Source organism: Hyperoodon ampullatus (assembly GCF_949752795.1).
Source record: "Hyperoodon ampullatus genome assembly, chromosome: 2".
Lineage (NCBI taxonomy): Eukaryota > Metazoa > Chordata > Mammalia > Artiodactyla > Ziphiidae > Hyperoodon > Hyperoodon ampullatus.
Window position 1 is genome coordinate 172,614,168 of NC_136915.1, and position 23,248 is coordinate 172,637,415.

The following is a 23,248-nucleotide window of genomic DNA, read 5'->3' on the forward strand; positions in this document are numbered from 1 at the left end:
GGTCAAGGCCAGGTGGAGAAAGGATACTCCCAAAAAGTCCAAATGTACCAGAGAGAGTCGAACTGAGTTGTCTCTCTCTATTCTGGCTTACTTTCTGGTAGAGGTCACACTCGCTACTATGTTGGAGACCTGAGTTGATTTTTAATAACTAGGAGATAAAGTAAGTCCTTGGGTTGGAAATCTATATATTGATCTGGCCTCAAGATGATCCACTGAGTAAAACTGTCAAGATAACGTTTACCATCCTCAACCCCGGCTGTCCAAGAGCCCAGTGCCCTCAGGCTCCCCCAGACTGAGCACCCCAGTGACCCTACTTGCAGCCCACTCTGGTCTACTCTAACAGGTACCACCCCTTGCCCTAAATATTCCACCTTCTCAGCCTCTAGTCATCTGTGTGCATTAGCAAAGTTAGCTTTTGATGCCACACACTGAGTTACTTCCTTTCACAACAATGACCTTGTTCTTTCTAGCAATCACAAAAGATAGTTAAAATTGTTAACTCAAAGTCATTCTATACTGAAAGTCCATTTGGGGTGATGAGCTTATTTTACAGAAAAATAGATCAGATGAATACTTAAAAGTAGCAGAAAAGTGAACTGAGTTATCTCTTCTAAGAACTCAGTTCTCTGTCACAAACTGCCCCTCCTTTACCTCTCCAGGCCATGTACAATTGCCCTAACCTAACTACAAAGGGAAGAGAGTTATTTCTTGAAAATCCTTTCCCACCCCTCCCCCATCCCATTCATCACCTTGTCCCCACCCTCCCTGCCTTCTCTGTGCTCACTGTCTTTTTCTCTTTCCTCACAAATCTCTTTCTGCCTGGAGCCAGCACTGTTTCCATAGGCGTGGCCAGCGGGATTGTCTTCTGCGGAATCGTTGGACACTCTGTGAGGCACGAGTACACAGGTGTGCTGGGCTCACTTATCTCCATCTTCCTTTCAGCAAACACTGTGCCTTGCCACTGGGCTTGGTGGGAGGAAGGACAAAAATAAGTGAGATGTGGGCCCTGCGTTCAGAAAGTTTGCAGTCTTCCAGATGGAACCAAGCCATATAGCTTTGCCCCTGGACAGCTCAATGATTGCAAATATGCACTTCTGGGGCTATGATTGAGTATAAGAAATATGCAGTCATTGGAGGGGAGCCATGGGGGGCCATAAGCTCGTGGGCCGATGGGCCTTTATGTTAATTTTCTGTTCACATTAAACAGTTACTCCTCTTAATTCCTGGGATAGGTTAGGGCTGCTTTTTTTTTTTTAATTTATTTATTTTTGGCTGCTTTGGGTCTTCGTTGCTGCGCACGGACTTTCTCTAGTTGCGGCGAGCGGGGGCTACTCTTTGTTGCGGTGCGCGGGCTTCTCATTGCGGTGGCTTCTCTTGTTGCGGAGCACGGGCTCTAGGTGCGCAGGCTCAGTAGTTCTGGCGCATGGGCTTTGTTGCTCCGTGGCATGTGGGATCTACCTGGATCAGGGCTCGAACCCCTGTCCCCTGAATTGGCAGGGGGATTCTTAACCACTGCGCCACCAGGGAAGCCCCAGGACTGCTTCTTAAAAATTATGAATATTGGCATTACTGATAAATAGTACTAATCTCAAAAGGAAATAGTAAGTAGGTGTTATCTTAAGATTTCACTGCTTTTTCCTCTTCAATCCTATTACGGTTTTAAATGTTCAGAAATAATACATCTAAAATACTGAATACATATAAAACTGAAATAGTTATGTCTGGAATGATACGACGTCTGAGATTTTCTTCAGAATAATACAGGGTGGAGAGTGGATGGGAATGGGGATGGAGCGGGATTGGCCACGGGTTAATGGTTTTGGGGACTGGGTGATGGGTATATAGATTGATGATACCATGCTTTATTGTATGGTCAAATTTCCCCATAATAAACTGTTTTTAAAAAATGAATGTCTTACTCAGGAATATTCAAGTTTATGTCAAAGTGCAACATTTAATACCTAATTAGTAGTAGTATTAACTGAGGGCTTACTAGCAGCCCGGCACTTCTCGAAGTTCTTTATGTGTATTAACTCATTAATCTTCATAAACTACCCTCTGAGAGAGGTACTATTATCAACCCCATTTTACAGATTAGAAAACTGAGGCATGGAAGAGTTCAAGTATCTTGCCCAAGTAATTTACATATAGTAGTTAGAGGTAGAGCTGAGATCCAAACCTGCATAACCTGGTTTCAGACTCTGTGCACTACAGTATATTACCTCTTACAATATCCCCTAAACCAGTTCTACACACACACTCCTTCCAGCCCCATTTACTCACTCTTAAAAAATTAAATGAAGGCTCATACACAGGAACATGCAGACCCAATTGGAGATCACTGTTCCAGGCACAAGCTTCTGCTTATCTCTCTTGTAGCAGAAGACCAAGTATACCTCATCTGAGGGCCCTCAGGCCCTGTCCACCATCCCACTTAACAGAATCCTCTCCATATTCAGGGTCCAGCTATCCCTGAGCAGATCATCCCCTTAGCCTTCCAGGTGGCTAAATGAGTTAACTCCCTATATATATTTAAATAGCCATTGGCTGAATCTGGGTAGTTGAAGGTGAGATTGCTGTGTCATCCATGAGAGGCAAAGGGAGTAAAGGGTAACAATGTCATTTGGGGACAGTATGCCTCAGATTACACTCAGTTCAATGGCTGTTTTCTCCCAGCTCTTTGCCTTTCTCTCTCCTTATTATAGTCATTGGTCAAAAAGTCAACATAGCTGCCAGGATGATGATGTACTACCCAGGAATCGTGACCTGTGACTCCGTCACCTACAATGGCAGCAACCTACCAGCCTACTTTTTTAAAGAGCTTCCAAAGAAAGTCATGAAAGGTGTTGCAGATTCTGGACCAGTGTATCAGTGTTTGGGCCTTAATGAGAAAGTGTGAGTGTGGGGCATTGATCTTGCAGTACTTTTTAGTAAAGAAGTGGGACAAGTATGATAGCAAAATGACAGGTCACCCATTTCAGATTCAAAGCCAGCTCATGAAATTAAAATCTATTCCTTCCCAGACCAAGGCCCAGATTTCAAATTCCTTCATCTTCCTCCATCCTGCTGATACTATAGCACGGTGGAAGATCCCATTCTACCCTCAGTTCTGAGACTATGAGGGTAATTCTTCAAAGGTTGTGTAAAGAGAACAGAGAATCCCCTCATTCAAGTTTCTATTTGGACCCACGTGGACCCAATCACCAACCATTAACTATTGATCCTGTCAATTGTGTGTCCAGGCATTGACAGGGATTGCTCCTCCTCTAAGTGTTTAGTGAAATACATTCCCTCAAAGCCCAACTTGCTCTCGCATTGGGGCTTAAAACCCCTCAGTATCTTCCAATCATTTTCATGATAATTTTCAAATTCCTTGCAGTGACATACAAAGTAACCACCTGCCTTTCCTACCTCATCTCCTCCTGTGCCCTTTCCTCTGGGTGGGGTGCCAGGGGGGGTTCTAAGGGGATTATCTTCCCTTTCACTCATTCCATCCCCAGTCTCCTAGGAAAACCACAGTCAGTATTTTTTTTTTAACATCTTTATTGGAGTATAATTGCTTTACAATGTTGTGTTAGTTTCTGCTGTATAACATAGTGAATCAGTTATATGTATACATATATCCCCATATTCCCCTCCCTCTTGCGTCTCCCTCCCACCCTCCCTATCCCATCCCTCTAGGTGGTCACAAAGCACTGAGCTGATCTCCCTATACTATGTGGCTGCTTCCCAGTAGCTATCTGTTTTACATTTGGTAGTGTATACATGTCAATGCTACTCTCTCACTTCATCCCGGCTTACCCTTCCCCCTCCCCGTCTCCTCAAGTCCATTCTCTACCTCTGCATCTTTATTCCTGTCCTGCCCCTAGGTTCTTCAGAGCCATTTTCTTTTTTTTTTTAGATTCCATATGAAATTTGTAGTGAGGTGGATGGACCTAGAGTCTGTCATACAGAGTGAAGTAAGTCAGAAAGAGAAAAACAAATACCGTATGCTAACACAGTCAGTTTTTGAAATCCAGCTCAAGGATCTCCTCCTCTCTGAAGCTGCCTTTGGAAGCTACCCAGCCCCAGCTCAGACAGTTTAGCTGTTTCCTCTTCTGTGTAACTCTATAGCACATTAGAACATTCATTACACTCATCACAATCACAGACTCGATGTGCCTTTTCACCTACTACACTGGGAACTTTTTGAGGATAGTGATTATTTCTTGTTCATTCTTATATCCCCAATGCTTGGTAGGCATCAGTAATGATGAATAAATGAATGAACAGCATGGAAAGCTCTATATGGTAGTGCTTGGTGGATGGAAAGTGAAAAGGTATTATTCTTTATACTAGCAAGCTAGAATCTAGGTCTTAAAGGGTCAGATGACAGAATCAGGGCTATAATTGGTTCAAGGAGTCTTTATTATTCATCTTTGTATTCCCAGGGCTCAGCACTGATCTTGGCATGTGTAGATCATCAATAAAATGCTGTTTGAATAAATGAATGAATAATAATTTTTGTGAGCCCTTATTAAATATTAGGCACTTTACCTCAATATCAGCTATATGAGGTAGAAACAAACTATTATTAATCCTATTATGTAAATTTAAAAACTGAGACTCTGAGATGTGAAATTACTTGTCCATAGTCATAAATATAGTAAATAATTGAGCCAAGTTTCAAAATGCCACAATAATGCTGCATTATAGTCAACCACAAAACCTCAGTTGTATACAACAGTAAATTTTTATTTATCTCATGAATATGTGGGGTTCAGCTGATCTTGGCAGATTTGGATGATCTTTCCTAGACATGCCTGGGGTTCAACAGGTTGTTGGCTGACCCAGGATGACCTCAGGTGGAATAACTGGGAATTTTGGCTGACATAACTGGGACAGTTTGACTCTATGTGTCTCATCTTATATTGGGCTAACCCAGGCATGTAGTCAGGGCAATATCAGAAGATCAAGATAGAGCAAGCATTTTTCAAGCCTCTATGTCATGTTTGCTAACATCCCATTGGCCAAAACATTCACAAGTCTGAGCCCAGGGTGGGAGGACACTGCAAAGGTACAGTACATAGCAAAGGGCATAGATACAAGTAAGGATGAAGACGTGGCACCATTTATGCAGTCAGTCTACCACAGAAACTCTCTACTGTTTCTGAAACCACCAGGACTATCGGATCCCAAAGTCTGCCCCCTTTATGGTTTCTCTGTACCATCTCTGCAAATAAGAGACTATAGAAATACACATAGAAATATGAACAGGGCCTGGTTCCTGTCCTGAAATCTAATGGGGAAGACAACATACACAAAATTAGGTGTATATTACCTAGGAAACTTTGGTATGAGCTATAACAGAGGCATAACAAGGTAGTATAATAGTATAAACAAGGGAATGAGCCATTTGTCTAAAAAGGCCCCTTCAAGAGATGATATTATGCAGTGGGCAAACATGCCCCTGGCCTAGTTTTAGATACTGACTCTGTCACTATCCTCTGTCACCACTAGCCATGGGATCTTGTTCAAGTTAAATTCTCTGTACCTCAATTTTCTCATTTGTAAAATGGACATAATAATAATAATACCTTCTTAATAAGGTTTTTGTCAGGAGTAAAGAAAATGGTACATGTACAGCACTTGAAACTGCCAGGCACATAGCATGTGCTCCACAAAGGTGAACTGTCATTGTTTGAGCAATTGGTAGAATCTTTCCATGCTGTGAGACAGTATAACACATCTAACTGTATTGGGTCCCATACTGAGTGTCTGGTTTCCCTAGAAAAGGGTCAGTTCTACCAATGCAGACTCAACAAGCATTTTTTGAACAACGTACCAGGTGCTGTGGTAAAGGCAGCTACATATGTTGTTTGGAGACTCTATTACCAGGTAAGAACTTCTCCTTTCCCTTCCTCTTGGCATCTGCACCCCTTGATAGACTCCTTGATAACAGGGGATAGATTCCTGTTAGAGACTGAAAAGGAGGCTTTCTGGGAACTAAGAACTAGTCCCTCTGGCTCTCAGTATTTCCCTGTTTTGATGCTAACATCTTTTCTTTTCTTCTCTTCAGCATGTTTGGGATGGCATACCTCATCTGCAACAGAAATGAGGGTTACCCTTTGCTAGGTAGGTAGTGAGCCTTGATTTTTAAACCTCTTTATTGAACTATAAAAAGACATACAGAGAGGTACACCAATGGTAAGTCTTCAGCTTAATGAACTATCACAAAATGAATGTATAATCACCATCCAGGCCAAGAAATAGAAAAATAACAGTACTCTGGAAACCCTCACATACTTTATCCCTCTCCCTTTACCCAAAGATTTCTAACACCCTAAATTACTTAGGCCTGTTCTTAAAATTTATATGAATGAAATCATATATTGTGTAATTACATAAGCCTTCTTTTAATCAACATTACATTATGAAATTCATCCATATTGTTGGATGTAGCTATAATTCATTCATTTTCATTGCTGTAGTACAGTTGGCCCTCTGTATCTGCAGGGTGTGCATCCATGGATTCAAACAACCACAAATCAAAACAAAAAAATTTTTTTAATTCCAGAAAATTCCCAAAAGCAAAACTTGAATTTGCTGCACACCAGCAACTATTTACATAGCATTTACATTGTATTTACTATTGTAATCAACCTAGAGATGAGATAAAGTATACAGGAGGATGTGTTTAGGTTATATGCAAATATTACACCATTTTATATAAGGGACTTGAGCATCCGCAGATTTTGATATCCCCGGGGGTCCTGGAACCAATCTCCTGTGGATACAGAGGGATGACTATATTCCCTTTTATAAATATATAACAATGTATTCATTCTGCTTTTGTACAACATTTGAGTTGTTTACAGTTTGGGTTCTTATGAATAATACTGCCATAAAGATTTTTGTACAAGTCTTATGGTGAACATATGTATGCATTTCTGCTGTTGAGTATATATATAGGAGTGATACTGTTGGGGCAAAGGGTACAATTTTGGTAGATAGTTTTCTCAGTCTTTATAATTTTAATAATTCTGTTGGGTTTATAGTGGTATCTCACCATGGTTTCCATCTGTATTTCCCTGATGTGGTTGAGTGCCTTTTCCAAATATTTATTGGCCATTTGGAAATCATCTTTTATAGAGTGTCTGTAGAAATCTTTTGTCTATTTTTCAATTGGATTGTATTTTTTTATAGATCTGTTGGAATTATTTATATATTATGAAAATGGGTCCATTTGTTTTTACTGTATGTAACTTTTCCCATTCTCTGCTTGCCTTTTTACTCTATTAATGATGAATTTAATGAACACAATTTTTTGTTTTTTTTTTTTAGTTTCTGCTTTATAACAAAGTGAATCAGTCATACATATACATCTGTTCCCACATCCCTTTCCTCTTGTGTCTCCCTCCCTCCCACGCTCCCTTTCCCACCCCTCCAGGCGGTCACAAAGCACCGAGCTGATCTCCCTGTGCTATGCGGCTGCTTCCCACTAGCTATCTATGTTATGTTTGGTAGTGTATATATGTCCATGCCACTCTCACACTTTGTCACAGCTTACCCTTCCCCCTCCCCATATCCTCAAGTCCATTCTCTAGTAGGTCTGTGTCTCTATTCCCGTCTCACCCCTAGGTTCTTCATGACATTTTTTTTCTATATTCCATATATATGTGTTAGCATACGGTATCTGTCTTTCTCTTTCTGACTTACTTCACTCTGTATGACAGACTCTAGGTCCATCCACCTCACTACAAATAACTCAATTTCGTTTCTTTTTATGGCTGACTAATACTCCATTGTATATATGTGCCACACCTTCTTTATCCATTCATCTGATGATGGACACTTAGGTTGTTTCCATGTCCTGGCTATTGTACATAGAGCTGCAATGAACATTTTGGTACATGACTCTTTTTGAATTATGGTTTTCTCAGGGTATATGCCCAGTAGTGGGATTGCAGGGTCATATGGTAGTTCTATTTGTAGTTTTTTAAGGAACCTCCATACTGTTCTCCATAGTGGCTGTACCAATTCACATACCCACCAGCAGTGCAAGAGTGTTCCCTTTTCTCCACACCCCATCCAGCATTTATTGTTTCTAGATTTTTTGATGATGGCCATTCTGACCGGTGTGAGATGATATCTCATTGTAGTTTTGATTTGCATTTCTCTAATCATTAATGATGTTGAGCATTCTTTCATGTTTTTGTTGGCAATCTGTATATCTTCTTTGGAGAAACGTCTATTGAGGTCTCCTGCGCATTTTTGGATTGGGTTGTTTGTTTTTTTGTTATTAAGCTGCATGAGCTGCTTATAAATTTTGGAGATGAATCCTTTGTCAGTTGCTTCATTTGCAAATATTTTCTCCCATTCTGAGGGTTGTCTTTTTGTCTTGTTTATGGTTTCCTTTGCTGTGCAAAAGCTTTGTAGTTTCATTAGGTCCCATTTGTTTATTTTTGTTTTTATTTCCATTTCTCTAGGAGGTGGGTCAAAAAGGATCTTGCTGTGATTTACGTCATAGAGTGTTCTGTCTGTGTTTTCCTCTAAGAGTGTTATAGTTTCTGGCCTTATATTTAGGTCTTTAATCCATTTTGAGCTTATTTTTGTGTATGGTGTTAGGGAGTGTTCTAATCTCATACTTCTACATGTACCTGTCCAGTTTTCCCAGCACCACTTATGAAGAGGCTGTCCTTTCTCCACTGTACATTCCTGCCTCCTTTATCAAAGATAAGGTGACCATATGTGTGTGGGTTTATCTCTGGTCTTTCTATTCTGTTCCACTGATCTATATTTCTGTTTTTGTGCCAGTACCATACCGCCTTGATTACTGTAGCTTTGCAGTATAGTCTGAAGTCAGGGAGCCTGATTCCTCCATCTCCGTTTTTCGTTCTCAAGATTGCTTTGGCTATTCGGGGTCTTTTGTGTTTCCATACAAAATGTGAAATTTTTTGTTCTAGTTCTGTGAAAAATGCCATTGGTAGTTTGATAGGAAGTGCATTGAATCTGTAGGCTGTTTTGGGTAGTATAGTCATTTTCACAATGTTGATTCTTCCAACCCAAGAACATGGTATATCTTTCCATCTGTTTGTATCATCTTTAATTTCTTGCATCAGTGTCTTATAGTTTTCTTCATACAGGTCTTTTGTCTCCTTAGGTAGGTTTATTCCTAGGTGTTTTATTCTTTCTGTTGCAATGGTAAATGGGAGTGTTTCCTTTATTTCTCTTTCAGATATTTTGTCATTAGTGTATAGGAATGAAAGAGATTTCTGTGCCTTAATTTTGTATCCTGCTACTTTACCAAATTCATTGATTAGCTCTAGCAGTTTTCTGGTAGCATCTTTAGGATTCTCTATGTATAGTATCATGTCATCTGCAAACAGTGACAGCTTTACTTCTTCTTTTCCGATTTGGATTCCTTTTATTTCCTTTTCTTCTCTGATTGCCATGGCTGAAACTTCCAAAACTATGGTGAATAACAGTGGTAAGAGTGGGCAACCTGTCTTTTTCCTGATCTTAGTGGAAATGCTTTCAGTTTTTCACCATTGAGGATGATGTTGGTTGTGGGTTTGTCATATATAACCTTTATTATATTGAGGAAAGTTCCCTCTATGCCTACTTTCTGCAGGATTTTTATCATCAATGGGTGTTGAAGTTTGTCGAAAGCTTTCTCTGCATCTATTGAGATGATCATATGGTTTTTCTCCTTCAATTTGTTAATGTGGTGTATCACGTTGATTGATTTGCGTATATTGAAGAATCCTTGCATTCCTGGAATAAACCCTACTTAGTCATGGTGTATGATCCTTTTAATGTGCTGTTGGGTTCTGTTTGCTAGTACTTTGTTGAGGATTTTTGCATCTATGTTCATCAGTGATATTGGCCTGTAGTGTTCTTTCTTTGTGACATCCTTGTCTGGTTTTGGTATCAGGATGATGGTGGCCTCGTAGAATGAGTTTGGGAGTGTTCCTCCCTCTCCTATATTTTGGAAGAGTCTGAGAAGGATAGGTGTTAGCTCTTCTCTAAATGTTTGATAGAATTCGCCTGTGAAGCCATCTGGTCCTGGGCTTTTGTTAGTTGGAAGATTTTTACTCACAGTTTCAATTTCAGTGCTTGTGATTGGTCTGTTCATATTTTCTGTTTCTTCCTGATTCAGTCTTGGCAGGTGGTGCATTTCTAAGAATTTGTCCATTTCTTCCAGGTTGTCCATTTTATTGGCATAGAGTTGCTTGTAGTAATGTCTCATGATCTTTTGTATTTCTGCAGTGTCAGTTGTTACTTCTCCTTTTTCATTTCTAATTCTATTGATTTGAGTCTTCTCCCTTTTTTTCTTGATGAGTCTGGCTAATGGTTTATCAATTTTGTTTATCTTCTCAAAGAACCAGCTTTTTGTTTTATTGATCTTTGCTATCGTTTCCTTCATTTATTTTTCATGTATTTCTGATCTGATCTTTATGATTTCTTTCCTTCTGCTAACTTTGGGGTTTCTTTGTTCTTCTTTCTCTAATTGCTTTAGGTGCAAGGTTTGGTTGTTTATTCGAGATGTTTCCTGTTTCTTAAGGTAGGATTGTATTGCTATAAACTTCCCTCTTAGAACTGCTTTTTCTGCATCCCATAGGTTTTGGGTCGTCGTGTCTCCATTGTCATTTGTTTGTAGGTATTTTTTGATTTCCTCTTTGATTTCTTCAGTGATCACTTCATTATTAAGTAGTGTATTGTTTAGCTTTCATGTGTTTGTATTTTTTACAGATCTTTTCCTGTAATTGATATCTAGTCTCATAGCATTGTGGTCGGAAAAGGTATTTGATATAATTTCAATTACCTTAAATTTACCAAGGCTTGATTTGTGACCCAAGATATGATCTATCCTGGAGAATGTTCCATGAGCACTTGAGAAAAATGTGTATTCTATTGTTTTTGGATGGAATGTCCTATAAATATCAATTAAGTCCATCATGTTTCATGTATCATTTAAAGCTTGTGTTTCCTTATTTTCATTTTGGACGATCTGTCCATTGGTGAAAGTGGGGTGTTAAAGTTCCCTACTATGAATGTGTTCCTGTCGATTTCCCGTTTTATGGCTGTTAGTATTTGCCTTATGTATTGAGGTGCTCCTATGTTGGGTGCATAAATATTTACAATTGTTATATCTTCTTCTTGGATCGATCCCTTGATCATTATGTAGTGTCCTTCTTTGTCTCTTCTAATAGTCTTTATTTTAAAGTCTATTTTGTCTGATATGAGAATTGCTACTCCAGCTTTCTTTTGGTACCCATTTGCATGGAATATCTTTTTCCATCCCCTCACTTTCAGTCTGTATGTGTCTCTGGGTCTGAAGTGGGTGTCTTGTAGATAGCATATATATGGGTATTGTTTTTGTATCCATCCAGCCAGTCTGTGTCTTTTGGTGGGAGCATTTAATACATTTACATTTAAGGTAATTATCAATATGTATGTTCCTGTTCCCATTTTCTTAATTGTTTTGGGTTTGTTATTGTAGGTCTTTTCCTTATCTTGTGTTTCTTACCTAGAGAAGTTACTTAGCATTTGTTGTAAAGCTGGTTTGGTTGTGCTGAACTCTCTCAGCTTTGGCTTGTCTGTAATGGTTTAATTTCTCCATCAAATCTGAATGAGATCCTTGCTGGGTAGAGTAATCTTGGTTGCAGGTTTCTCTCCTTCATCACTTTAATTATGTCCTGCCACTCTCTTCTGGCTTGTAGAGTTTCTGCTGAGAGATCAGCTGTTATCCTGATGGGGATTCCCTTGTGTGTTATTTGTTGTTTTTCCCTTGCTGCTTTTAATATGATTTCTTTGTGTTTAATTTTTGACAGTTTGATTAATATGTGTCTTGGCATGTTTCTCCTTGGATTTATCCTGTATGGGATTCTCTGTGCTTCCTGGACTTGATTGACTATTTCCTTTCCCATATTAGGGAAGTTTTCAACTATAATCTCTTCAAATATTTTCTCAGTCCCTTTCTTTTTCTCTTCTTCTTCTGGGACCCGTATAATTCGAATGTTGGTGCATTTAATGTTACCCCGGAAGTCTCTGAGACTGTCCTCGTTCTTTTCATTCTTTTTTCTTTCTTCTGCTCTGCAGTAGTTATTTCCACTATTTTATCTTCCAGGTCACTTATCCGTTCTTCTGCCTCAGTTATTCTGCTATTGATCCCAGCTAGAGTATTTTTAATTTCATTTATTGTGTTGTTCATCGTTGCTTGTTTCATCTTTAGTTTTTCTAGGTCCTTGTTAAATGTTTCTTGCATTTTCTCTATTCTATTTCCAAGATTTTGGATCATCTTTAGTATCATTATTCTGAATTCTTTTTCAGGTAGACTGCCTATTTCCTCTTCATTTGTTAGGTCTGGTGGGTTTTTATCTTGCTCCTTCATCTGCTGTGTGTTTTTCTGTCTTCTCATTTTGCTTATCTTACTGTGTTTGGGGTCTCCTTTTTGCAGGCTGCAGGTTCGTAGTTCCCGTTGTTTTTGGTGTGTGTCCCCAGTGGCTAAAGTTGTTTCAGTGGGTTGTGTACGCTTCCTGGTGGAGGGGACTAGTGCCTGTGTTCTGGTGGATGAGGCTGGATCTTGTCTTTGGTGGGCAGGTCCACGTCTGGTGGTGTGTTTTGGGGTGTCTGTGGACTTATTATGATTTTAGGCAGCCTCTCTGCTAATGGGTGGGGTTGTGTTCCTGTCTTGCTAGTTGTTTGGCATGTGGTGTCCAGCACTGTAGCTTGCTGGACGTTGAGTGAAGCTGGGTGTTGGTGTTGAGATGGAGATCTCTGGGAGATTTTTGCCGTTTGATATTATGTGGAGCTGGGAGGTCTCTTGTGGACCAGTGTCCTGAAGTTGGCTCTCCCACCTCAGGGGCAGAGCACTGACTCCTGGCTGCAGCACCAAGAGCCTTTCATCCACACAGCTCAGAATAAAAGGGAGAAAAAGTAGAAAGAAAGAAAAAGGATAAAAGAAAATAAAATAAAGTAAGGTAAAATAAAATAAAGTTATTAAAATAAAAAAAATTATTAAGAAAAAAAAATTTTAAGTAAAGAAAAACCAAAAACGGATGGATAGAACCCTAGGACAAATGGTGAAAGCAAAGCTATACAGACCACATCTCACACAGAAGCATACACATACACACTCACAAAAAGAGAAAAAGGGGAAAAAATCATAAATCTTGCTCTCAAAGTCCACGTCCTCAATTTGGGATGATTCGTTGTCTATTCATGTATTCCACAGATGCAGGGTACATCAAGTTGATTGTGGAGCTTTAATCCACTGCTTCTGAGGCTGCTGGGAGAGATTTCCCTTTCTCTTCTTTGTTCTCACAGCTCCCGGGGCTCAGCTTTGGATTTGGCCCTGCCTCTGCATGTAGGTCCCCAGAGGGCGTCTGTTCTTCGCTCAGACAGGACAGGGTTAAAGGAGCAGCTGCTTCTGTGACTCTGGCTCACTCAGGCCGGGGGCGGGGGGTGGGGGGCATGGAGTGCGGGGCGGGCCTGCGGCGGCAGAGGCCGGTGTGACGTTGGACCAGCCTGAGGCGTGCCGTGCGCTGTCCTGGGGAAGTTGTCCCTGGATCCCGGGACCCTGGCAGTGGCGGGCTGCCAGGCTCACCGGAAGGGAGGTGTGGATAGTGACCTGTGCTCGCACACAGGCTTCTTGGTGGCGGCAGCAGCAGCCCCAGCGTCCCACGCCCGTTTCTGTGGTCTGCGCTTTTAGCCGCGGCTCGCGCCCGTCTGTGGAGCTCCTTTAAGCAGCGCTCTTAATCCTCTCTCCTGGCGCACCAGGAAACAAAGAGGGAACAAAAAGTCTCTTGCCTCTTCGGCAGCTCCAGACTTTTCCCCAGACTCCCTCCCGGCTAGCCGTGGCGCTCTAACCCCTTCAGGCTGTGTTCATGCCCCCAGTACTCTCCCTGCGCTGTGACTGAAGCCCGAGCCTCAGCTCCCAGCCCCGCCCACCCCGGCGGGTGAGCAGACAAGCCTCTCGGGCTGGTGAGTGCCGGTCGGCACCATCGATCCCCTGTGCGGGAATCTCTCCACTTTGCCCTCCGCACCCCTGTTGCTGCGCTCTCCTCCTCGGCTCCAAAGCTTTTCCCCGCCTCCACCCGCAGTCTCCGCCCGCGAAGGGGCTTCTAGTGTGTGGAAACCTTTCCTCCTTCACAGCTCCCTCCCACTGGTGCAGGTCCCGTCCCTATCCTTTTGTCTCTGTTTATTCTTTTTTCTTTTGCCCTACCCAGGTACGTGGGGACTTTCTTGCCTTTTGGGAGGTCTGAGGTCTTCTGCCAGCGTTCAGTAGGTGTTCTGTAGGAGTTTTTCCACGTGTACATGTATTTCTGGTGTATCTGTGGGGAGGAAGGTTAAATCCGCGTCTTACTCTTCCGCCATCTCCCCCCTCTCTCAAAATGTTTAACTTCTAAGCTTCAGTTTTCTGGTAATGTTGGAGGGGCTTCTGCAGAGGCAGGGGTGGCTGTGCCTCACCGTAAGGACAAGGACACTGGCAGCAGAAGTTCTGGGAAGTACTCCTTGGCGTGAGCCCTCCCAGATTCCGCCATTAGCTCCACCAAAGAGCCCGGCTAGGAAATTGAATTTTTTTTATCACTGTTAATACTTTTAGTAGCCCTGAGATAAGTATAATTTCTCATTTACAAAGAGCAAGTTTCCGTCACAGAATCGGAAATAAAAAATTTTTATCCATATTGTTCAACATGGGAACCCTAACTTTAATAAGTTGATTTCCTAATGTAATAATCTATAGTTACTTCTAGTGTGTTACAGAAAAAGGAAAAGAAAACAAGCATTAGGGTCAGATAGCCCTGGTTTAGTTCCTGGTTGTATAATTTAAGCAAATCTCAGTTTTCTACACTAAAGTTAAATGGACATCATAATGAGCATTATAAGAATCCTTTCCCTCACAGCTTGTGGGAATCAAAACAAAACAAAACAAAACAAAACTGTAAAACCACACTGTTAACTGGAAAGTTCTAGAGAAAGATTTTTAAAAATTTTAAAGTGCACAGGACCTCAAGAAACTCCATGAACAATGCCATGGAAATTCCAAGGGTATTCTTAGAAGCTGTATGTGCTTTTTTATGTTTCTAGACTATTTTATGTTGAGTGGGTTTTCTCCCTTTTTTAAAAATGAAAATAACAGGACGCGATAAGGAGATCAAATACTTCATGTGTACTATGAAGGAATTTTTGATATCTAACTGCAGCCGAGTCCTGATGTACGAAGGATTATCTGGATATGGAAAAAGCCAGATACTAGTGGAAATTGAGTACCTGGCTCAAGGTGAGAACCACAGGTGAGTGTCTTGCAATGACCATTTTTTTGTGAATCCAGAGAATCCTGACATCTTTAAGAGTTTCATTTGTTTCAATGTTCCTCTCCTTTATATAAGTTGCCTTATGTAAACTATCCACAATCTATCAGTTATTATTGGGTGTCATGCCCCTTGTGCTAGATACGTAATTAATGATAAACATATCGAACTGAGAAAATGGAAGACGGGCTGACCCCTGGAGATCCTGATTTAATGCCAGGACGGGCTTGGACATTGATATTTTTAAGTTTCCTAATGCACAGTTTGAGAACAACTGGTATAAATGTTGAGGATAGATTGGGTTTGCAGAACAAATAATAAGTTTATCCATGTGGCCGACAGGGAATCACTAGTTCAAACCACTGAGCCCTGAGAGTATGGTTAGAGAATGAAAGGCCTCTAGAGTTTCCTTCGGAAGGCAGAGCTGATGTACTTACCTCATGCTGTTTGTCTCTTTTCATATAAGGAATGTCATGAGGGCTCTCTTTGGGACAACCCATCTCATGGAGGTGGACGGTATGGTATTCAGTAACAGTGATGATGACCAAGACAATGGTAATGGTGTCTCACATCCTTTCACCATCTAACCTAAAGGCTTTAAGGGGAAAATTCTTATTAATCTTATTTTTAGCTGTGTTTCTACTCTTTTTTAACGTCAGGCCTGAGAAAGACTAGTTTTAAAATATCTTTAACATTGCTGAAGGATAATTCAAAATAACCAGAAGACACTCATTTATTCCATCACTTACTAAGTACCTACTATGTTCCAGGAACTAAGCGCTATATTAGTTTGCTAGAGCTACCATGACAAAACACCACAAGCTAGGTGGCTTAAGCAAGAGAAGTATATTGTCTCAGTGTACAGGAGGGTAGAAGTCCAAGATCCAGGTGTCGTAAAGTTGGTTCCTTCCATCAGCTGTGAGGGACAATCTGTTCTGTGCCTCTTTCCTAGCTTCTTGTGGCTTGCTGGCAGTCATTGGTGTTCATTGGCTTGTAGAAGCATCACCCCAGTCTCTGCCTCCATCTTCACATGATGTTCTCCATGTGTGCTGTCTGTGTCCAAAAATTTCCCTCTTCTTTTTTTTTTCCCACTGCGTGGCTTGCGGGATCTTAGTTCCCCAACCAGGGATTGAACCTGGGCCACACCAGTGAAAGCACCGAGTCCTAACCATTGGACCGCCAGGGAATCCCCCAAATTTCCCCTTCCTATAAAGAGACAGTCATATTGGATTAGGGGCCCACCCTATTCCAGTATGGCCTCATCTTAACTTACCTAGTTACATCTGTAATGACCCTGTTCCCAAATAAGGTCACATTCTGAGGGCTAACACTTCAGCATATGAATTGGTGGGGGGAAGGGGTGCCTAAATCAATCCATAACAAGTTGCAAAGCCTTGAAGACGAATAATACCTGATCCCTACCCTCAAGGAGTTCTCACAAAAGAGAAGGAAAGAGAGATGACAGTAAAAATAGAAGGTGGTGAGGACAGTGATAGAAGCACGCCATAGAGTACTGTAAAAGCTACGAGAAAGGGGGGTATGTCATCCAACCTGAGGGCATCAGGGAAGATTTCCAGGAGGTTACTCCTGAGCTGAGATTTATAAATGAACAGGAAACGAGGGATTAGGAGGGACTGTGAGAAGTGATAACACTCCAGGCCGAGGAAAGCAAAGGCATAAAGAGAAGAAACAGTTGGATGTGCAGGGAACACTCACTGGTTTGTTGTTGGTGGAGGGGAGACTGCTGGGCAGAGAGTGGCAAGAAATGACAATGAGGACTTGGAAAGGCTTATATGTCACATGAAGGAGTCTAGACTTAACCTAGACTTGCATCTACCTAGGTGCTTCAGGCTTCTATAAAGGTGATGCCTTCAGAGAGTCTTGGTGCTAGACAGGGGTAGTAGTATGCTGTTAGGGAGTATAGGTGAGAGTATGAGGGCCTGAACCCAGGCATTGGTGGTAGGGCTAGAGAAGAGGGGATAGCTAGGATACATTTACAGAGCTTAGAAACATAGTGGAATAAGGGAGGGTATCTGAAGCACAAATAAAGAACAGCTTCCAGATAGCTTGGGAGATCTGTCATTACAACTGAATATGAAGAGTCAGGGCTTTCCTTCAACCTTTATTGTTTTCAAAAAATATATTTTAAAACTCTGATTCCTGACTTTCTTATAAACAGGACTATTGCTATTGCGTTGACTAAGATCAGCTTCCATCAAAATTTTTATACCATCCAGATACTCATGGCCAATGTACTAGGTCTGGATACTTGCAAACATTATAAAGAACGACAGACCAACCTTCAAAAGAAAGTCAAGTCACTGCTGGATGAAAAGTTCCATTGTCTTCTTAATGACATTTTCCATGTGCAGGTAACTGGCTAGTGTTAGACTCCTGGGAGAAATAGTGAGGGGGCAGATGTGGCCACTCCTCCCTGATGCTTTATGACTTTGCATCTCCTTGGCCTTTATTATCCTCTTCTTGTCTCATCTGCAGCGTCCAGGTGGTAAGGAAATGGCTCCCAATCCTTGAATGAGCCACCTTCCTGAGATATATTGGTACCAGACTCAAGAAAACCCAAATAGCCACCTGCTGATTCATTTCTTTTCTCACCTTCCCATCATAGCTGTACTATACGAGCTAGTCCAGGGCACGAAATCACTCTGCTCCCACAGGTGACTGCCAAGGCAAAGACAAGAATGTGCCCTGTTCTTCCCTGTATCTATTCGATTCAATGACCTAGAGTATTAGAGCTGGAAGGGATGTTATGGATTACCTAGCACATGAGGATTTTAAGGCACAGAACAGTAAAGTGAACTACCAGAGTCATACAACTAGTAGTTCCCTCTGCTATTTGCCCATACTCAATATTTTCATAATTCTTTATGCAGTTCCCTATTTCACGAGAGGTTTCCAGGATGAGCACCACGAGAAAGCAGAAGCAGTTGGAAGCGTTGTTTATGAAGATCTTGGAGCAAGTAAGAGCGTCTATAGGTCAAATAATGGGGAGGGGGAAACTGGGCGTCTCACCACAAAGCCAGGTGACCTCAAGGGTTTAGACTCCAATGGCAAGAAGCTTTGAAGTATGTGAAAGCTTTAACCCAAAGTGTTTCATTTTCCTCCATCCTTCCAAACCTCAAGCTAAGACTCTGTTCAGAATTTAGCTGTGCTTGAAAGGAGTCCTTTAACATTACTCCTGGGAGTTTGGCCTCGCCTTAAAACCAGTCCTCTTTTTCTCTCCCTCTGTATGATATGCAGTCTATCAAACTGGTTATGTATACAGGCTCTGTAATCAGTCTACCAAGGTTTGAGCCCTTAGGCCTGTCACTTGCTACCTGGGTAACCTTGATCAAGTGACTCAACCTGTCCATGCTTTTACTTTACCTTCTATAAAATGAGGAAATAATAGTACCTGGCTCACAGGGTTGTAAGGTTTAAATGACTAGATTATGTGTAAAACTTAGAATTGTGCCTCTTTCATTGGAAACACTCAACCAATGTTAACTTTTGCTCTCTGAATAATATCATGACTGTCCATTGTATGTTGATGATCACCAACTTTATATCCCATTCCTCAGCTCTCGTATAAGCACCAAAACCATATTTCCAATAACTGTATATTCCACTTGGATATGGGGACTCACACTCAGTTCAGTGTCTAATACTAAATTCATTTTTTCCCTACTTTATTGCCCTATCTCCCTCATCTTGATCCTGATTTAGTTAATAGCAAATTCATTCACACATCATTTAAAGTTATCTTTGCTCCCTTCCTCACCAGTTGCCACATCTTCTACATTTACTCAGTTGACAAGTCCTACCATGTCTACCTCAGACTGACTCTGGAATCTCCCCGTCCTCTGTTCCCTACTGTAGTTCAGCCTCTTTCTCTTCCTGGACTATTTCCATACCTTTCCAACTAATCTCTGTGCCTCATACCGCTCCACTCCAATTCATCCTCCATACAACTGCCAAAGTGTATGCAAATCGCTCTAACCTGTCCTTTATACTCTCCAAGTAATTCTCAATACTAATGAGATAAAAGCCAAAGACTTTTTTTTTTAACCTGGAGAAATGCTACTCATCATTCAACGTCACCTCTTCAGTGAGAACTCTCCCAAATCACAGGCATGACTAATTCCTCTTCTGCTGTGTTTCTGTAACACTTTGAACATATTTCTTATTGTATTTTCCATACTGTATTGCAATTTGCTACTTATATATGTGTCTCTCCCCCTCAGGAGGTTGTGAGCTTCTTAAGGAAAGGGAGCCTCTTTCTCATTTTTGTATCACTATTGACCAGCAGAGTGTCTGGCACATAATAAATAAATAATTCAAGTTTGTGGCATTGTGTAAGTTTATAATACAACTTCCTTCTTCTCCACTCCAGGCAAATAAGGCTATATCAGTAGTTTCTAAATGTCAGGCTTTGGACTGTTTGCATCACACGTATCCAGGAAGCTTCATAAAATATATGGATTTGTGAATTCTACCCCAAATTGAAAAGGGCTTCGTTTGGGCCTAGGAATCTGTTTAGTTATTTGTTTTTGTTTTGAAACTTCTCAGTTGGTTCCGATCCACAACCTAGTGGGAAACCATGAGTAAAGCTGTGCTTTGACTCTGTGCTATGACAACAATCTTTGGATCATTTACTATCAGTATGACCTCGGGCAAGTGGCTTAACTTCTCTGTGCCTAAATTTTCTCAGTAAATAGATTCAATAGTGCCACCTCCTATGAATGTTACGAAGATTTTTTTTTAATTAAAAAAATTTGTTTTGGCTGCATTGGGTCTTTGTTGCTGTACACGGGCTTTCTCTAGTTGCGGTGAGCAGGGGCTACTCTTCATTGCGGTGCGCAGGCTTCTCATTGCGGTGGCTTCTCTTGTTGTGGAGCATGGGCTCTAGGCGCACGGGCTTCAGTAGTTGCCGCATGTGGGCTCAGTAGTTGCGGCACTCAGGCTCAGTAGTCGTGGCTCGCGGGCTCTAGAGTGCAGGCTCAGTAGTTGTGGCGCATGGGCTTAGTTGCTCTGCAGCATGTGGGATCTTCCCAGACCAGGGCTCGAACCCATGTCCCCTACATTGGCAGGTGGATTCTTAACCACTGTGCCACCAGGGAAGTCCATTAACGAAGATTTTAAATAAGTTCATTTATGAAAGCACATCACACAGTGCTGGGAACATAGTAGGTGCAGTGTAAGTGTTGGCTTTTTTCACATCAGAGAGGACCTGATTCCATCTCCTCATTTTATTTTATTTTTTAAATTAATTTTTATTGGAGTATAGTTGATTTACAATGTTGTGTTAGTTTCTATGTTGTGTTAGTTTGTTGTGTACAGCAAAGTGAATCAGTTATACATATATATATATCTCCACTCTTTTTTAGATTCTATTCCCATATGGGTCATTACAGAGTGTTGAGTAGAGTTCCCTGTGCTATAAAGTAGGTTCTTGTTAGCTATCTATTTTATATATAGTAGTGTGTATATGTCAATCCCAATCTCCCAGTTTATCCCTCCCCCCACCTTTCCCCCTTTGTAACCATAAGTTTTTGTTCTACATCTGTGATTCTGTTTCTGTTTTGTAAATAGGTTCATTTGTACCATTTTTTTAGATTCCACATATAAGTGATATCACATGATATTTGTCTTTCTCTGTCTGACTTAGTTCACTTAGTGTGATAATATTTAGGTCCATCCATGTCACTGCAAATGGCATTATTTTGTTCTTTTTTATGGCTGAGTAATATTTCAGTCTCCTCATTTTAAATGTGAAGAAGCTGGCGCCATTGATGTACTACTGAATTCATGTATGTTTTTTGGTTCCTGCTTTACTCTCCCCAATTCACAAATAATTCACTGACAAGTCTCTTCTAGGACTAAAACTCACATTTCTAACTGCCCCGTAGTTTTTATTTATTTATTTATTTATTTGGCTGCGTTGGGTCTTTGTTGCTGCACGGGGGCTTTTTCTAGTTGCGGTGAGCGGGGGCTACTCTTTGTTGCGATTTGTGGTCTTCTCATTGCGGTGGCTTCTCTTGCTGTGGAGCACGGGCTCTAGGTGCGCAGGCTTTAGTAGTTGTGGCTTTCAGGCTTAGTAGTTGTGGCTTGTGGGCTCTAGAGCACAGGCTCAGTAGTTGTGGTGCATGGGCTTAGTTGCTCTGTGGCATGTGGGATCTCCCTGGACCAGGGCTCGAACCTGTGTCCCCTGCATTGGCAGACAGACTCTCAACCACTGAGCCACCAGGGAATTCCCTGCCCCGTAGTTTAAAAGATATTAGTCAAATACAAAACAAAACAAAACAATGGGATGCTAACTCCTATTCATTAAAATGTTCTCAGGGTCAGTGAAGAACTAACGATCTGGCGACAGAATGGGGCTGTAAGAGGGGACTTACATATATGTGATAAGGCAGGCTATAATACTTTATAATGATCATCTTCTGAAATTTGAAATTTGAATGTAGCCTTTGCTGCTCTAATTTATAAAAACATCCAGAGGGAAAGAATGGCTTAACCCAATCTCTTCCCAGAGGGAAACAAAAGAAGCCAAGAGCAGTCTGGAGCAGTAAGAGTGGGGAAGGTTTTCTCCATTTAGACATCTTACACTATGGAATTGCAGGGCCTGCTATGCAGGGGCTCACAGTAAATGTAAGCTCTATATTTTGTCTAATACTTTCTCCCCAGTGCTTAAAACAGTACCTGACCCTAACAGATGCACAATAAATGCTTAATGAGTAAATAAATAATTCAGACTAGTTAGGGAAAGGTACTCTACACAAGAAAAGGGACACACGATCTGTTTTAAAGTGTAACATGTGCCATAGTTCAAGCTAGAACAGCATAAACTGCCAGCAGGACAAGGACCAGGTGAGTTTCTCTCAGCACTCTGCCTCCAGCACCTAGCCCAGTGGGTGCTTCGTAAGTATGTGTTGAATCGATGTGGTTGAATAAATGTCAAATAAGTATTACCAGGAGACCTTCATTTTTCAATAGATGAGAATGACTTGAAGTAAACCTCAGTAATTTTTATGTAATGGCTGTTTAACTTGACTAAAACCCCATCTATCCTATATATTTACATTATCTTTACACAAAGATTTGACCAAGTAAGAGTCTATTCCAGCCAGTTCTGTCCCAATTGCCACAGATTCCAATTAGCGGAATCTAAATTAACACAAAGTTATTAGAAAGAACCGATTTAACTTAGCTTCACAAAACTCGGTGGATACACATGCATACCCATACATGTGTATAAAAAACTGAAGTCACGGGAGTTCCCTAGTGGTCTAGTTAGGATTTGGCGCTTTCGCTGCCATGGCCTGGATTCAATCCCTGGTCGGGGAACTGAGATCCTGCAAGCTGCTCGGTGCGGCCAAAAAAACAAACAAAAACAAAAACAAAAAAAACCCTGAAGTCCTACAGCATTTTTCGTTCTGTTTCTCCACCTTGTCCAGACAGTGAAAGAGGAAAGGATTATTTTCATCATCGATGAAGGCCAGTTTATCGATTCAGCCTCCTGGACCTTTATGGAGAAGCTTATCCGGTCTGTTCCCATCTTCATCATCATGTCCCTGTCTCCCTTCATCGACATACCCTGTGCAGCTGCCAGTGCCATAATGAAGAACAGGAACACCACCTATGTCACCCTTGGAGCCATGCAGCCTAAGGACATCCTCAACAAGGTCTGCCTAGACCTCAACGTCAGGGGCATCCCCAAAGAACTAGACGCGTGAGTAACCTATTTCTATCCTGAGGCCTTGACATCTGCACTCATTCTCCAGGTCCAGACTTCATCAGATTCCTTAAGATGTGTCTGAAAGTGGCCATTTCAGGATTCTTGCTGGGCCCGCCTTTCAAAGGGGCCACTGAACATGCTTGATAGGATGGATGCTGCTCACTTTTCCTTGTTATGGTCCCTGTTACACTGTCTCAGAGGTTGCTTAGGACAT

At 41.4% G+C, this 23,248-nt stretch overlaps 1 protein-coding gene across 1 annotated transcript in view; it reads left to right on the forward strand.

The window, feature by feature from the left end:
- Nucleotides 1-23,248, forward strand: part of ADCY10 (adenylate cyclase 10) — a gene marked incomplete at both ends in the record, with an annotated part of 95,449 nt that overhangs the window by 17,569 nt on the left and 54,632 nt on the right. Inside the window, 7 exons of the mRNA XM_079725009.1 lie at nt 830-906; nt 2,706-2,895; nt 6,059-6,114; nt 15,128-15,281; nt 17,479-17,671; nt 18,191-18,277; nt 22,754-23,028. Coding sequence (XP_079581135.1) covers nt 830-906; nt 2,706-2,895; nt 6,059-6,114; nt 15,128-15,281; nt 17,479-17,671; nt 18,191-18,277; nt 22,754-23,028 — 1,032 coding nt within the window. The remainder of the gene's footprint in view (nt 1-829; nt 907-2,705; nt 2,896-6,058; nt 6,115-15,127; nt 15,282-17,478; nt 17,672-18,190; nt 18,278-22,753; nt 23,029-23,248) is intronic.